This window comes from Coffea eugenioides, chromosome 5, assembly GCF_003713205.1.
Source record: "Coffea eugenioides isolate CCC68of chromosome 5, Ceug_1.0, whole genome shotgun sequence".
NCBI lineage: Eukaryota > Viridiplantae > Streptophyta > Magnoliopsida > Gentianales > Rubiaceae > Coffea > Coffea eugenioides.
The window spans coordinates 47,430,989-47,446,317 of NC_040039.1; the positions used below are offsets into that span (position 1 = coordinate 47,430,989).

General features: G+C 37.7%; 2 protein-coding genes across 2 annotated transcripts; one reads left to right on the forward strand and one right to left on the reverse strand.

The window, feature by feature from the left end:
- The first annotated feature begins 5,873 nt into the window (after positions 1-5,873).
- Positions 5,874-8,858, forward strand: LOC113771898 (seipin-2-like). The gene is made up of 4 exons (XM_027316445.1): positions 5,874-6,244; positions 6,284-6,923; positions 7,291-7,795; positions 8,743-8,858. Exons 1-4 carry the CDS (start codon positions 5,874-5,876, stop codon positions 8,856-8,858), a joined length of 1,632 nt encoding a protein of 543 aa, XP_027172246.1.
- A 204-nt stretch (positions 8,859-9,062) lies between these two features.
- LOC113770876 lies at positions 9,063-14,621 on the reverse strand. The gene is made up of 7 exons (XM_027315492.1): positions 13,517-14,621; positions 12,275-12,511; positions 11,323-11,412; positions 10,711-10,860; positions 10,470-10,594; positions 10,116-10,245; positions 9,063-9,507 (listed from the first exon to the last, which is right to left on the reverse strand). Exons 1-7 carry the CDS (start codon positions 14,072-14,074, stop codon positions 9,382-9,384), a joined length of 1,416 nt encoding a protein of 471 aa, XP_027171293.1. The 5' UTR covers positions 14,075-14,621; the 3' UTR covers positions 9,063-9,381.
- Positions 14,622-15,329: the final 708 nt, after the last annotated feature.

The window sequence follows — 15,329 nt, forward strand, 5'->3', positions numbered from 1 at the left end:
GATCATCATCAATCAGATTTCTCTAATCACAAGAATATCTATCATTCAAAGGTCGTCATCTCGTTAATTGCAGGACTAGGATTTGTGTGGAGCTGCAATTAATAATATTTTGAAATGCCACTGAAAGAATCAAAATGCTTGTATTGATTGTAACAATGAAGACGAGGCAGAATGCCGACACCATGCATGGCCCCGGCCAGCTTGCGACGCTGCTAGACTGAGCGTGGAAAGTGGAAACACGGACGAAGACGGCAAAAGTAAACCCAAAATATCGTTGACTTGCTGTTTGAGGTCTGTAAAAGAGAATTATTTTGAGATTTCAGGATCCCAAAATTTGCCGTGAGAGTTGATGTAGTATTCCACCTTTTTTTTTTTTTTCCTTTACGTATAAATAGATTTTAAACAATTCCTCGTTAATTTTTAACGGAATAAAACAGTGGCAGAGCAAGGAAAAATTCTCAGTAGGGACAAAAACAATACTAAAATTTTTTCCTACTCCTTTTCTAGTTTTTTAAGCAAAAAAATATTTACCAATGAGTTGAAATGAAAAACCTTTTTTAAGTTTATTTCAAATGGAATTTTGTGGTTCACATATCCTTTTAGAATATTAGTTCATGAACCAACTTAGAGAACCACATAATTCTTTCATTTCTTTCATAAGAAAACTCCGGAGCACACTTAAACTTATATCAAAATTCTATAGATACTATAGGAATTTAAGGGGGACAGTGGAGCCCATGCCCCAACCTTAAATCCACCACTGGAATAAAATTCCCTCCCTAATATATAACCCATCATATTCATCACTTAAAACATGTTTACCAATTTGTTTGTAATAAAAACCTTACAACCAGAATAGAATATTTGTGTTTACTCATCATAGTTCGCATGGATTAGATGTCTCTTTCTATTCATTTTCCTCTTCTTTTAAGCGTTAGAATTAACGTAATTGCATTCCCTTTTTTTTTTTTTTTAACTTCCCACCTGTCCTCACAACCTTTCCCACCCTAAATTGCTAGATCTAAGAGTTCTAAACTTCAGGGTGGTAGATAGAACTCTAAGAGTTCTAGCTAATTCTAATTCTCTTTTATGTATTTTCTTTTGCAAAATTAACACTAACATAATTTCATTCAACATCTCATTTTATTCTATAATAAAATTTGTAATTTTATTCCTAAAATAAGACCTCAATATGGATATTACACAAGTACCATCATTAATGTCAAAAGAACATCCTAATTTTGAGCAGTAATGTTGTTATTATTTATTTAATGGGCAAAATGGCTCATTCCATCTCCCTTGAGCTTCTTCCATCCTACTTAACATCTTGAGAGGTTTGTATAACATAAAACTCCATATCTTTTGTTAGGTTTATGGAGAATTAACCTAAACTACAAAGCACTTGCTTAGTTGTGAAGGCAATGAAGAAATTCCGTGGAAAAAGACCGTAGTTTGGGCCACTGGGGCCAACGTTGTCTGCGTGACTTGTCAAAAGCAAGTAGGGCAGCCACCCCTACCTTTTATCGTTAAAGGGACATAGTCTCGACTCTGAAGTCCATTCCACTGGACAGGGTTTTGCCTGTTGGCCCGGTAGGCCTTTGGAGTCAGGGAATTAGGCCAACCGATTACTTGGGCTTGAATGGATCAAGTACTAGCTTTCCCAATGTTTAAGGCCTGCAAATTGCAAATTACTGTGAGTAGGATGTTGCTGTGCCTTTCAAATAGAGATCCGATAATTCTCGTTCAATCTTATTTATTTCATTCAAATGATGCAGAATATTAAGAAATTGCACAATTTTTGGCCCAATCCCAGAATATACAGGCAACATGCTCAAGCTAGAGACTCTGTAAGTTTGTTTTGCTTGGTGGCATTTGTGCAATTTTGTTGAACTATGTCATTGATAATCTCTGAACTGATTAGAAAGCTGATTGCATTGCAAGTGATATAGCCCTTTTTTTATACGAAAAAGTTTGACTGGATTCGATTCTGATCACCACCACGGATCAACACATCTGAACACACGATTTTCTTTTCTGTGAGCAAGTGACCCATTCTTACCAATCGAGCCTAACTTATGTTGGCGCAAGTGATATAGCATCATTGTTCCATTTGTTTCCAACGATTTAAATATTTTATGAACTAGCTTATACCAGAGGGCTAGTTTATTCCAGCTGAAATTATTTTACTTCATTAAGACTTGAACCTTTTGCTACTTGTATGTATACCAATTGAATGTGGTTTTCATTTTTTGCTCTATGATCAGTTCAAATACAAAAATGAAAAGCATTGGAGTAGAAGATCTACTGCTATTGCTTCTGGTTTTGGGTTTGTTGGGCAATGCTTTCACAGGGACCTCAGCTACAATAGTCCAATCCCAAATACTTTTCAAAGTTCGAACTTCAATAACCTGTAAGTCACTTGTTCTAAATTGAGTTTTGTTTGCAATATGTGAAACATGTTATTCTTTTCTTGAATAATCGGATAACGGCCTATACTATGGAACAAGCTAAATGCCGTTCTGTTTTGTGCAGCTTTCTGGCTTCTAATGCATTAAGCGGAGATATACCCATTTGGGAACTGGACAGCAGACAGAACATGCATGTTGGTACACATATCCTCTTTTCTCCAAAAGTTGAATGGACGCAAATGTTGCAAACAAGTTTACATAAATATCATACACATGCATGCACGCGCACAAACCGGACATTTATTGCATTTGAACTATTTGAATTTGCTGGCACTGTGTAAGCGTTTCTTTGCTTTCTTCCTGGGTGGAATATTTTAGGGTTTAAATCAGAAATCTTGTACTTCAACAGGAACTTATCCTCCAGCTATTCGACTTCAACGGGCAACTCGTCAGTCCTGAAATACTAAGTCTCTTTGTTACATTCATTTTGGTTTGTTCATGATCATGTGGATGACCTTGGCTGTATGTGTCACGGAATTGCTTGGTGGATCTAAAGGACCTTGCATACTTGGAAAATCCCAATTTATGTGTTGCCAACCTATACGGCATCTTGTATTATTGAGAGCCACCTATGATCTGTATGATTTCATGTGATCTTTCCTCAACTATGCAGATCATTATGGCTGTTATGGGTGTAGCGTTGGTGAGGCCTTATGGCTGTTGCATAGATTTGTAGCTACTATATGAATACCTGGCAAAATGGCTGTCTTTCTGGAGCAATATTTGGTAAGCATTTTGGTATCATCTTTATGAGAAAGCATAGCTTGCAATATGATATTTCACTTTCACATTCTTTTCCCTGTTGCCTTACATTATTAGGTCGAATGGAACAGTGCCTATATCTAAACTGGCCGACAAAGAAGAAGATATGCTTAGGATAGCAAGAGGCTTGGCATATCTTAATGAATAATCTCAGGTTGAAAATTGCCCACAGAGACATAATGGCTACAAATGTACTTCTTGACAAGGATCTCAATGCTAAAATATCTGATTTTGGATTGGCCAAGCTGATGAAGTGGAGAACACATATATTAGCACTTGAATTGGCGGAACAATGTCAGCTTTTGAGCCTATTTCCTTCTTTTATTCGTAATTTTTTCTTCATCTGATCTTTCGTTGATAACAACAAAAATTGACTGAAATTTTTGTATTTCATTGCAGGAGGTGGGTAATAGTACATAGTTAGGCAAAACACATGATGACATTTATCCATGGAAAAGATCTTATGATTTGTATTATAAATTATTCCAGCAGAGGTTAATGGCTCATGAATATGCTATGAAGGGTTACTTAACGGATAAAGCAGATGTTTACAGGTTTGGAGTAGTTGCCCAGGAGATCTTCATTGGGAAAAGAACACAAACACTTGATTGGGTAAGCTCGTATATCAGCTCTATCCATCAGGCAAAAATTACCTTCTGTAGCTTAAATTAGCAAATTGGAGTTGATTACTTGAAACCTATGGAATGAATGAACATGTCTCTTCCTAAAAGTGGGTTGGCTGAAATAGCATCTTACTTGAGCTTCCTAAAAATTGATCAAGTATGAAGAGTAGCGCGAGTGTCTGTCAACATTGGTGGGTAATATTTAGGAGAGGATGGAAGCAGGAGGGACAGCAAGTATAAACTAATGAATTTTATCAAAAATTTTTGTAGTCAATACCATCAAAATTACAAAATGGGAAATTAGAGTTTTGGCTGAAGATTGTGTTTACAGGACCTAAGAACTCAATGATTGGGATCATAGATACCATTCATCAATCCCTCCATGAATTCGTTCTCCTCTCTTGGAAAGAAATCTCGTAGACTGATTTAGCAGGAAATATAGCTTAGCTTAGTCACTCTTATCATAGCAGGAAATGTTCTACCTATCATAGAGTTGTTCTTGGCTTGTGCATTCTTATCATAGCTGCAAATATTCTACCAAATATAGAGTTGAGTGTCTATTCTTAACATTCTACTAGCGAATTTCTTTGTTACTCAATCCGTTGGTGGTAATGGATGAGTTACTAAGTTTCCGTTGTTCCATGTGGCAACGTGACGTCCTGCAAGAACGAGGAAATCTTTTAGAGCTTGTGGATCCAAGTCTTGGTTCAAACTACAGTACAGATGAAGCACTGAGGATGTTAAATTTGGCGTTATGATGTACTAATCCATCTCCTACTTTACAGCCATCCATGTCTTCTGCAGTGAGTATGCTCGAAGGCAGAATTGCAGTTCAGGCACCACTAATCAAATGCACCTCATTGAATGAGGACATTAGGGTCAAGCCCTTGAGAAATTATCACAAGACAGTCAAATCCATGTTTCTAAACTCTCCATTGACAGTCAGTTCGCTCGGACTACTTCAACAGATGACGGACCATGGACTGACAGACCAGTGTCTCTTCCTAGTGAGAATGAAATGCGCAATTTTTCTTCATCTAACAAGCTTCTTTCGTGGTGTTGATGATGTCGAACTTTGAGTAACTTATGAGGATGAGATTTAGGATTGCAGGATCGCAAACTTTTATTATTTAGTGCCATACAGATTCTGTCATTGACATTTTTTTAGGTACCTTTGGAGTTCCTGTGCTCTTTGTAACAAAATTCATATTCTTTCTTTCAGTCTGAGTATGTATGTGTTCATCAATTTTCTCCTTGCAATGTATCTGAATCACCGCACGTCCTGAAACCTATGGCACTAAAACCCACTTCCATTTTGTTAAGCACAAAATGACTGGCCTATATCCAAAATAATCCCACCCAAAATCAAGATTCTTAATTGCTACTCCAATCCTGGTTTCATAGCAGAGTACCTCCATCCGCAGGACTCCTAGAGCCGGAAAAAAAAAGAAGGCTGCTCAGAAACTCAAGGAACAACTGGACTTGGAATTCGGGCAGTTCCAACTTCCAAATCAATCATAATTAGAATATTAGATACGTGTGCCAATCCCAGGTTATGGCCTGACACCCAATTGCGGTATTGCAAAAATGTTTATTTTAGAACTGTAATATGCTTTAGATTCCTATGAGACCTGCCAGGCTCGTCGTGTGGTATGGAGAATGGGGGCTGGACAGTCCAAAACTTATCAGCTAGTGTTGAGATGTGTGTCAATCTGCAACGTAATTTATCCTGAATTTCTGAATTGAAGTCGATCAGAGAATCCCAACCATCAGATAAGAAACCAATCTTGGTTAATGAGCCAACCAATCTGGACTGTCCAATGACCATCTAATTATCACCCGAAGAAGATTGAGGTCCTTCCACCTAAGCAAATTCTGTTGACTATAAAAGTGGCCTCATGCAGCATACCCGTTGATTCATTTCTAACAGGATTTTCCCTCGTCACTTTTATTTCATTTTCATTATTTAGATCAAATACAAAGACTCTTTCATTTCATTACTTCTTTGGAGAAACAATCAATGGATGACTCGAACATACAAGAAAATATTGATGACATTGATGGTAATCATGGGACGTTCAAAGGTCCTAGTGATTCATTTGGATATGTCAATGCACGTGGTCGAGAATCAGACAACTTTTTCATCAACTTGGTGAGGCATTCTTTGCTGCTTGGAGCTGAAAAATTGTTGATGGCCCGAAAGTCACCAGGACCATTTCGATCCTCTCAACTGGAGTCATGCAGTATTAACGAGGACAAGAATGACTTAGTCAGGAAATGGAAAGGAAAAAGTGCCATGCAATTGGATGAAAAGGTACGTTGGAAGTCCGAGTGCTCTCCGCTTCAATCAAGTTCAAGTTCATCAAATCCGGGAATTGAAAGCAGTAACATGTATGTTCAATTTCCAAAGATGATTGAATGTCCTTCCAGTTTCTATAACAACTTTCCACTGGATTTTGTAGCTTTTCTAAGAATCCTGACAGTACTGATACTTGAACTCGGTGGTGCTCAACTTAGTTTGTTCACAAGCGTCTTCACATTACCTATTCAGATATTCAACTTTTGGCTCACAATGCTAACGTTGCCATTTCGTGCTCTAGCTCTAGCTAGAGAGCATTTAATGAAAAAGCTGTTGACATTGCGGAGTTACTTTTGGTTTAGTTTGATGTACTTTATATGTGATCGGTTGAAGTTGCAACAGTCAATGCTGAAAGTGGCTGTAAGATTTTGTTGGGCATTTTTCTGGTCAGTTTACGTGTATCTGATCCTGGTTGGATTGCTAATCATGGGATTCGTGATTGGCGGCATAACCATGAGACATTTGGTCGTAGAATCCATACAGACAACTGAAAATCTGAACTTTGACTACACCACAAGTAGTCCGGTTGCTTTTGTTCCCGTTACATCCTCTCCTGTCACTGGTGCGTCCCCTGGCTTGATTTCTGAAGACAGGATGCTGTTTTCCAAGAGTGCTGGAGGGCGCACCATCCCTTACAATCACAAGCTACAGCTTACTGTGTTGCTGACAATGCCCGAGTCAGAGTACAACAGAAACCTTGGGATATTCCAGGTATGACGACTTCTGTAATATAGGCAATTGATTCTATTTCTAAGACAAAAAATTATTTGTCTAAGTACGGAACAAAAATGATGATTTCCCTTATGGATTTGACTGCTTGCTTTTACGTCTCATTGTTCAGAACAAGGTAAGTTTACCTGTTAGTTGATACATTCATTGCATTGACACAAAAATAGGATTATCTCTTCAGTTAAGTAAGATCTGCTGCTCATACATCTGCCATATTGTAACGACAAAGCTAGGTGACTCTCAAAGTTCTGAAGAGTTGAACCAGAAAATTGTGCAAACTTCTCCGCCCAGAATGTCCCTTTCATGGGGGTTATATAAATACTTATGGTTCTCAGCTTTGTTAATGTAGGTGAGGGTAGAGTGCTTGTCTTCAGAAGGTAAGGTGACTGCAAGTTCAAGCTATCCCACCATGCTACAATTCAAAAGTCAACCAATAAGATTTGTTGGGACCATATTTAAAAGTCCCCTTCTTCTTGCTGGTTTTCAATCAGAAATCCAACACTTGAAAATAGGCGTCATGGACTTTACAGAGGGATATGAGCCAACTGCTTGCTTTAAGGTGATAATTGAACAGAGAGCAGAATATGAAGCAGGCTTTGGTATCCCAGAAATATATGCTGCATCACTGCACATCGAATCTGAGCTTCCCCAGATCAAAAGGATGATATGGTATTGGAGGAGATCTGTATTTGTATGGATCAGCATTATAACATTCCTGACCGAGTTAATTATTGCTCTGATCTTTTGTCGGCCAGTTATTTTTCCGGGAAGATCAACAATAAAGGTGGTCGGTGCTAGAAGTAAAGTCTCTCATGGTATAAAAGCATTTGAGCCATTGGCTGTCTCGGAAAGAAGTACCACCACCACTACCACTTCTTGTTGAACCTGCTACTTTGCTTCTGATAGTTACATCATAGTTTTTCTGATGTATTGACTGCTTTGTACCACTGAAATCTTTCCAGAAATATTTAAATGCATCATGAGAATTATAGTACTCCCTCCGTCCCAAAATTTGGGACGCTTTTTGGGAAACGCACTTTTTATGTACAGTAGTATTACGGGACAGGCTTATCTAACTCTTCCAAGCGTACCCTTTGCTGTTTGTGGAGTGAAACAACAAATTGGTAGGACCACTTGCCATTAAGTCACTTTGACTAAAAGACAAAGACAATCAGAAGGGTATAACTTCCGATGATGTGTTGTGGCTGAGTCCATCAGAATTGGTTAGTGCAATCTTGACTTGTCAATAGAAGGGTATAACTGGAAAATAATTGTAAAAGTGATTTGACTTTTTCAAAGTGACTCAAATTTTGGGACAAGCAAAAAGTGGAAATATGACATTAACAATGGGACGGAGAGGGAGTATCACTTTTTGCAGGCCACAGGGCAAATCATGTCTTACGTACATTCTTTTTCTTTCAAGAAGGATTGTAATACTCGTCCTTACTGTGCCTACTTAACCGTTGTCTCCTACATTCGAACGTACAGTCCTCAGTTACTGTCCTTCTGCTCCCTCAAATTAAATGCAGCCTCAGTTGAACCCTTACTGATATGTCGTTGGAAAAGGAAAGGAAGTTCATGTCCTTGCAAAGCCATTTCTGCCATTTCTGTCATAGATTTATTGTCAAATGAAGAAAGCAAGTCATGATATATATATATATATATATTTCTCCTCCCGGTCTCGGTTTTTCTACGTACAATGTGTAACAATTGGAAACAAAATCTTGTAGATTAAGTAGCAAATTAGACTTCATAAGATCGCCATCCCTGAATGTTCAACTGAATATTGCTATAAGAACAGTTAAGAAGCTTTTCCTATGCCCACTGGATAAGATTTTTTTCAGTCAGAACATGAGAGCAGGAGGATTGCAGCAGCCAGCTACTGCTTTTGTCATTGTACTTTTGTCCATGGATTGATGGAAAATATGAATGACACAAATTTCTCTTTTCTTCGTCATTAAGATCAATTATAGGAAATGGTTGCATTTCTTATAAGCATACCCCGATAGCAAGGAGAAAAGGAAAAAAAAAGTTTTTTTAATTTTTCCAAACACAAGGAAAACTAACCTTCCAAGCAGACCCCAAAGCATACAATTTTACCTACAATAATTGAAAACAAGAAATCTGAAAGTTCTCGAGCCATCATCTCCATATCAACAAGGAGAAACATACAAAGTAATAAACACATTAGGATGAAGGTCAATCTTGGCATTCCAAAGGACAATCATGCACAATGAGATATATACAATTTTCTACACAAATATTTATTCCTGTATTTCCTCCTCCTAATTCTTTTTTTTTCTTTTTCTTCTTTGGCTCTTTTAAAGAGGGGTCAAGGAGAGAGAGGGGGGGGGGGTTAGGGCATTGTGATGAGGCTGTGCTTCTAGAAGAAAGGACAATCCGGAGTCTGTACAAAACTTCGATAAACCTATCAGAAACTTTACAACTCGATTCCACTATTCAACTGAACAGAGAAGGTCGGCCTGCAAACATCACCCAAAGGAGTTTCAACTTTGACAACTATCCCTGAGCTGCCAACGTTTCCATTCCACTTGGACCTGCCAAGCTACATAGAGGATGAAAAGAATTTTAAGTCAGAGGAGTAATTATGGAATACAAGGAGAAAACGGAAAGCAGAATCTAGTGACGGTAAAACAATCTGATTCATTAGCAAACACCATATCTAGTGACGTTCTTAAAGCAAACAGCAAAAACAAGCATCTTTTAAAAGATAACAACACTGCTGCAGTATGTCTTATTATTCAGCATAGCAAGCCTGCGCTGTTCACAGGGATCTCACGGCAGAAATTATAGAGTACAAGAGTTCAAATTTTGGCTTGGATGCAAGAAAATTCAAATCCAAAAAGAAGAACAGATAGATTCCTTAAAACTAAATGATATATTTGGTCATGAGCTCCGAAAATTTTTGAGGTAAAAACTTTAAATTCTATCCTCAATAGACTCCAAAACTAGATGTGTGCTCTCTAATATGATTGCACTTAGCTAAGCACACATCAGTCAATTTCCTCAGTCACGCTCTAATTCACAGGTCCCCTCTTCCTAACACAAGCCTCAGCCCATTACCAATTACTCTTAAGCTATAGAAAACCTATCAAGCGTCAACAATGTAATACAAGAAAGCCAAAGTTTATATGTAAAATAGGGACAACTTACAGAAACTGATGCAAATGCAGAAGGACAATCAACAAGTGCGCAGCCACAGATGAGGCTTAGTTCATCCTTCAGACTATGTGTAAATTCCGCTCGCAATCCAGGATTGCTTCCACCAAATGTAGGGCACAAACTGTACATTTGGCATTTTATGAATAGGCAAAAAAAAAAAATTTCACAAACCATTCTTGCATGTTAAATATTGAATGAACCAAAAATAAATAGGAACCAGAAAAGAACATATCCATAAGTTAAATAACAAGAATGTAATTTTGTCAATATCCCAATGACAGTGAAAATTTTCACTCAAAACATACATAGAGCTAGGCACAAGAAGTGTAGTAGATAAAAATTTACCTGAACTGGATGGTTGGTCTGACCATGAGCCCAGATCTCTTCCAAGCTAAAGACTGTGCCAGGCCCAGGGAGAATGACTTATCAGGCCACTGCACCATAGGTGTAATGCATGTCCCCAGCTTATTCTGGATAAATCCAACCATTTATTAGCTTCCTAGACCAAGCTGTAACTTGGCTAAGTTCCAAAAGAGAGGATTATATTCAAACAGCAAAAGCTTGTCCAGGCATTTTCTACTCTCACCTTACAAGAGAAACTGAACCTCATCTCTCCAGGATATTGACCCTGAGCTTGAAGAAGACCTCCACAAAGAGGCAGAAAAGCACTGGTAGATATGCCCTCGCCAGATATATAGGTTATTTGGCCATTCGGAAACTGTAGGTCCATGAATGACTATAGAGAGAGAGAGAGAGAGACAAAAAGTCAATAAGCTAATCTGCAGAAAGAAAACCTATTTCTTGAAATACTGGAAGTGCATCATGCAGAAATATTTGCACCAGAGGTGCAGTTAATACCCATCAATCAAGCTGCATGGAAAATGAAGCAAGATAGTTGCATTTTGAGAACAAGCAATAATACTTGGTCCTTACTTCTCCTTCTAGAGCTCAGATTTCAGTTTCCCGAGTTAAAAGCAAAAATGAGAGAATGATATTAACAGACTGAAAAAGACAAGGAAAGCACATTCATGAACTTTTGGTACGAGCACTCTTTGAAATTTTTCATAATATTCAGCTTTCTCCCTTCTTCATATCTTCCATGGGATGCATTTGACAGTACCAATTAATTATACCAGCCAAAGTGAGCCAGATACAGAATAGTTAAAGAGTATGACACAAATTACAGAATCATACTTACACAGGCCAAAGGATTGAGACATATCATTGACATCAAGAGCCACCTCCTATGCTTAGACCACATCGCTGGACATAGTGAATGCATTCCATTCTGCCCATAGCCGATAAGAAACCAACTTAATTTAGGTAAAACCAGAAAAAAAAGGCAAAGCTTAAAGAGCATATGAAGCAGATAAAGTCCAACTGAAGTGCAAAAAACAATTTCATTAAAACACACAGAGATAATTAGAAAGCAAAATTTAAAGTCTTATTAAAGATGATTCACATGAAAGTTAATATGAGGAACGTCTAATAGTAAAACAACTGTGAAGACAAGTTGGTTAGATAACAAGCAAATCAAGATGCGCTATACAAGTTAAATATCAGCTTCAAATTTCCATTAAAGAAAGTTGGCCACTACTGAGAACGCACAATGAGCTGAAGCAATATGCACACTCCCATCCTTCCCTGCCCCACCAATCCTCTCTCTTGCACAGAAAAATAGACATACACAGCAAATAAGGAGCATCACATCAAGAGATGAACAGCATCTCCAAACAAAGTTTAATTTTACCTTCCATACACGTTCTACATAACTGCATGAAGTTATCAAAAGGTCGAACATTCTATAACTGCATAAAGTAATCATCTTTACACTTTACATATAAACTACAAGTCATAAATGGGAAGCAAGCTTTAGAACATTTGCCAAAATTCCCCATTAAACAGCTCTTAAGTAGACAGAATAGACAACAATGCAACCACGTTAAAAAGCTTATCAACTGCAAACATGTGATGGAAATAAATTTTAGAGGTTGATCCAACATCTATGACATCATGGTGGCAACTGATTTTAGATGTTGATCACAACATCTAAAACTTCCTGTTCAGGTCCTGCAACATTAATTTTGCTCTTGCAAGGAAACCAGACTTTAATCCATATACAACAGAATGTACAAAGATATTAAACTTACCTTCCTGTCATAGCCATACCAAAGCAAGTGTTGCTTTGACAAGTGAACTGGCAAAAGAAGTGTTGAATCACGAACAAAAAGAACTGGACCGAGCTGGACAAGGAACAGCGAATTATCGTTCCGAGATGTAGAACTACTTTGTGATGCCTCAACTCTCCACAAGTCCCCCCTCGCCACCAAAGAGCTTTCTACACTTCGTGTCCTACTTTCATATGTCGACGTAACATTAATGGTACCCTACATAATAATTTGCCCATCAAACAGAGTAAATGGAATGGAATCATACATATCAACTCAGTTTTGTTTTACAATTTTGGTCTCATTGTGACAAGAAACAAGGTTCCAAACCTATTATAACCTACCTAAGAAAAATCAGAGTCTAGAATCTGGCTTGTAGGAATATAGAGAAAAAGCTAAAATAAAACTGAATGTCTTTTGAACTGAATGTCTCGAAGGAATATATACATAAAAAGCTAAAATATGACAGATTCAGGTTAACAAGCTAAAATAAAACTGAATGTCTTTTGACCTGTATCAATATCACAGATTCAGGCTTTTATTTTTCCCATTTTTGTCTTTCAACAACTGCAATCACCGTATCGTTGATGTATGTTAGAATGTAAATATGAAAGCAGCCACATCACAAGCAATTGCGTTCAAGCATCACATTTTGTCAGATTACCATTAAAGATTGGCATTAATTAGCCATTTAGAATCCACTAAATGACCCAATAATGAGCTAACCACAAACTGCCAGATAACAAAGCTGAACAATTCAAGGACAGCCTCGCAAGAGAGAGTTATTTATCAATAAATTTGTGTCCTTTTCTATAATAAAGAGAGCTATGCCACAAGCAAGTTACATAATTAGATTTCTCTAAGCTAGAGCACCGAAATAAACATCATCTTACTTATATTAAGAGTCAAAAACTTATGCTCCATTAGATTTATCTCAATCAAATGTTACATACTTGTCAACTACAAGAACAAAGACTTAGGTTTTGTTCAATGTGCTGATAGGCACAGAAAAGACAATATGCCCTAAAGTACAATATAAAGCACTTGTGTATATTTTTAACGATAAAGTCATCCCACTGAACACAATTACCCAAAACTCCCGTTTACATGCTACAGTTGAGCTCAATCTGTTCAGAAATTAAATTGGATTCATTAATTACAGGCTTGGCATGCACTATAGTATTCTATAAACACTTGTAACTCTTTTATCTGTTCAAGTTGTACCTGTGATCTACCAAAGAGTTTTGATGCCTTCACATTAAGACCAGCATTTTCTTCATCTGTAGACCCCTCAGCAACCAGTTTAGTTTCCGTGAACCCGTAGTCCCTAAACCGTTTGGCCACTGATGCCAAATCTTCTTGTAAACTAATACCCATATCATTCCTCTGGCTATTAGCCTCTGTCTGCAATGACACCACCACATTCTCTTCATGCCGAAATGGGACTGGCAACCTCCTGAAAAACTGTTGAACCATGCCGTTAACACAAGCACCAAAATCCACCCCAGCCTGACCTATCCTATTCCCAATATCGAAAATCGCAGAAACCCCATTAATGGCTGAATTGTCCACAGCAAGTCCAAAGTCCCTTTTCACAAAATTCTGAGCTGCAAACTCCATATCAAAAAGCTTAGGCGGCTGCGAATTTGGCCATGGAAATGACGGCGGAGTGATATGAGACTGTATCAAGCCAGTAAAACCCTGAGCTAACCTATCAGCTAAATCCTGACCATGCCTTTGAACCTCTTCCCATGCATCGAATGATCTCTCCACGGACATCATTTCCGCAGTTCAAAATATTCAGTTACTTATAACCTAATAATTCACCAAACAGATTATATAGCTAAAAACCAAACCTCCGCCAATACTTCAGCAACCCAAAATTATTTAACCGAAACGAACAAATCATAATTCTCACACTCAGATCAGTATCCCAAAACCAACTAAATAAGCCAAAATCCTAAATTTCGAATACCAGCCGCAGAGCTGAGCCAAGGATATCCGATTCACAGCTTAGAACTGGAACAAATGCAAAAGAACCCAGAATTCTTTTAGCTCGCTGGGTATTAATTCCTACTCTCGGATTGGAAAATTAGGGTTTCAGACTAAAACTAGGGTATAGATTTCTTCACTTTTCGGGTGGCTTGCCGAGCTGGAAAAAATTGTGTGCAGTAAAAATAATTTTGCGAATTGGATAATTTTTTTTTTAAGAGGAACGAGAATCGAGGAAGAGAGAGGTTTCCAAATCAATCCAAATGCTGAAGATTTGAAGATAAGAGCTGTGAGCCTGTGACGACTGACGAGTTCAAGACTGTTTAACTGATTTTTTTTTTTTCTGAGGAACGCTTTATTTTGGGATTTTGTTTATCAGTATTTATTTTTATTATTTTGGATATGCTCCTCTTTCATGCCACGTTGGTGGTGATCCTCGCTTGCAGTTCTAGAGTCCCGAGAAGACAGATTTGTGAGATATCATTTATTTTTATTTTTTTCAACTGTATCAAAGATATTGATGATGATATAAATGAATGACTTTTGACAAAAAAAAATAATAAGATTTCGTTTTCTATTGAGAGCGAAAGTTTGGCGTTTGGGCCCAGAAGGTCAAAGGACCTAATGGCCAATTTCCCACTTTTTTATTATTTTTTCTTTCCTCTTTTTTTTTTGGGATATTTTGTCCTGTTTTTGTCGAGGAGACGTGGAGGACGGTGCCCAAAGGTTTATACGTAATTTTTTAAAAACAATTTTTTCATATATATCGAAATAGTGATATACAAACAAATATAATTCTAAAAAATCACATATACACAATATATTAAAAACAACTTCAAATATATAAAAAAAATTTTAAAAATAAAATCTACACCATCTTCTTCTTCCACCGATTACTACCATCATCACTCACCACCGCCACTATCCCCTCCTCCCTCTCTTTCCTCCTCTTTCCTCTCTCTTCCTCTTCCTACTCCCTTCACCTTCCCCTCCCCTTCTCCGCCTCACCCCACCTCTCCCCTTCATCACCAATCTGATCAAAGCG

Bases quoted from the DNA above. Each gene is read 5' to 3' on its own strand.
- LOC113771898 (XM_027316445.1), top strand. From the start codon at position 5,874: ATGGATGACTCGAACATACAAGAAAATATTGATGACATTGATGGTAAT. The intron at 6,924-7,290 runs GTATGACGACTT...TTGTTAATGTAG, and splicing joins GAAACCTTGGGATATTCCAG to GTGAGGGTAGAGTGCTTGTC. The intron at 7,796-8,742 runs GTACCACCACCA...CTATAAGAACAG, and splicing joins ATTGGCTGTCTCGGAAAGAA to TTAAGAAGCTTTTCCTATGC.
- LOC113770876 (XM_027315492.1), bottom strand. From the start codon at position 14,074: ATGATGTCCGTGGAGAGATCATTCGATGCATGGGAAGAGGTTCAAAGG. The intron at 10,861-11,322 runs GTAAGTATGATT...CTCTCTCTATAG, and splicing joins GTCTCAATCCTTTGGCCTGT to TCATTCATGGACCTACAGTT. The intron at 10,246-10,469 runs GTAAATTTTTAT...CCAAATGTACAG, and splicing joins AGACCAACCATCCAGTTCAG to TTTGTGCCCTACATTTGGTG.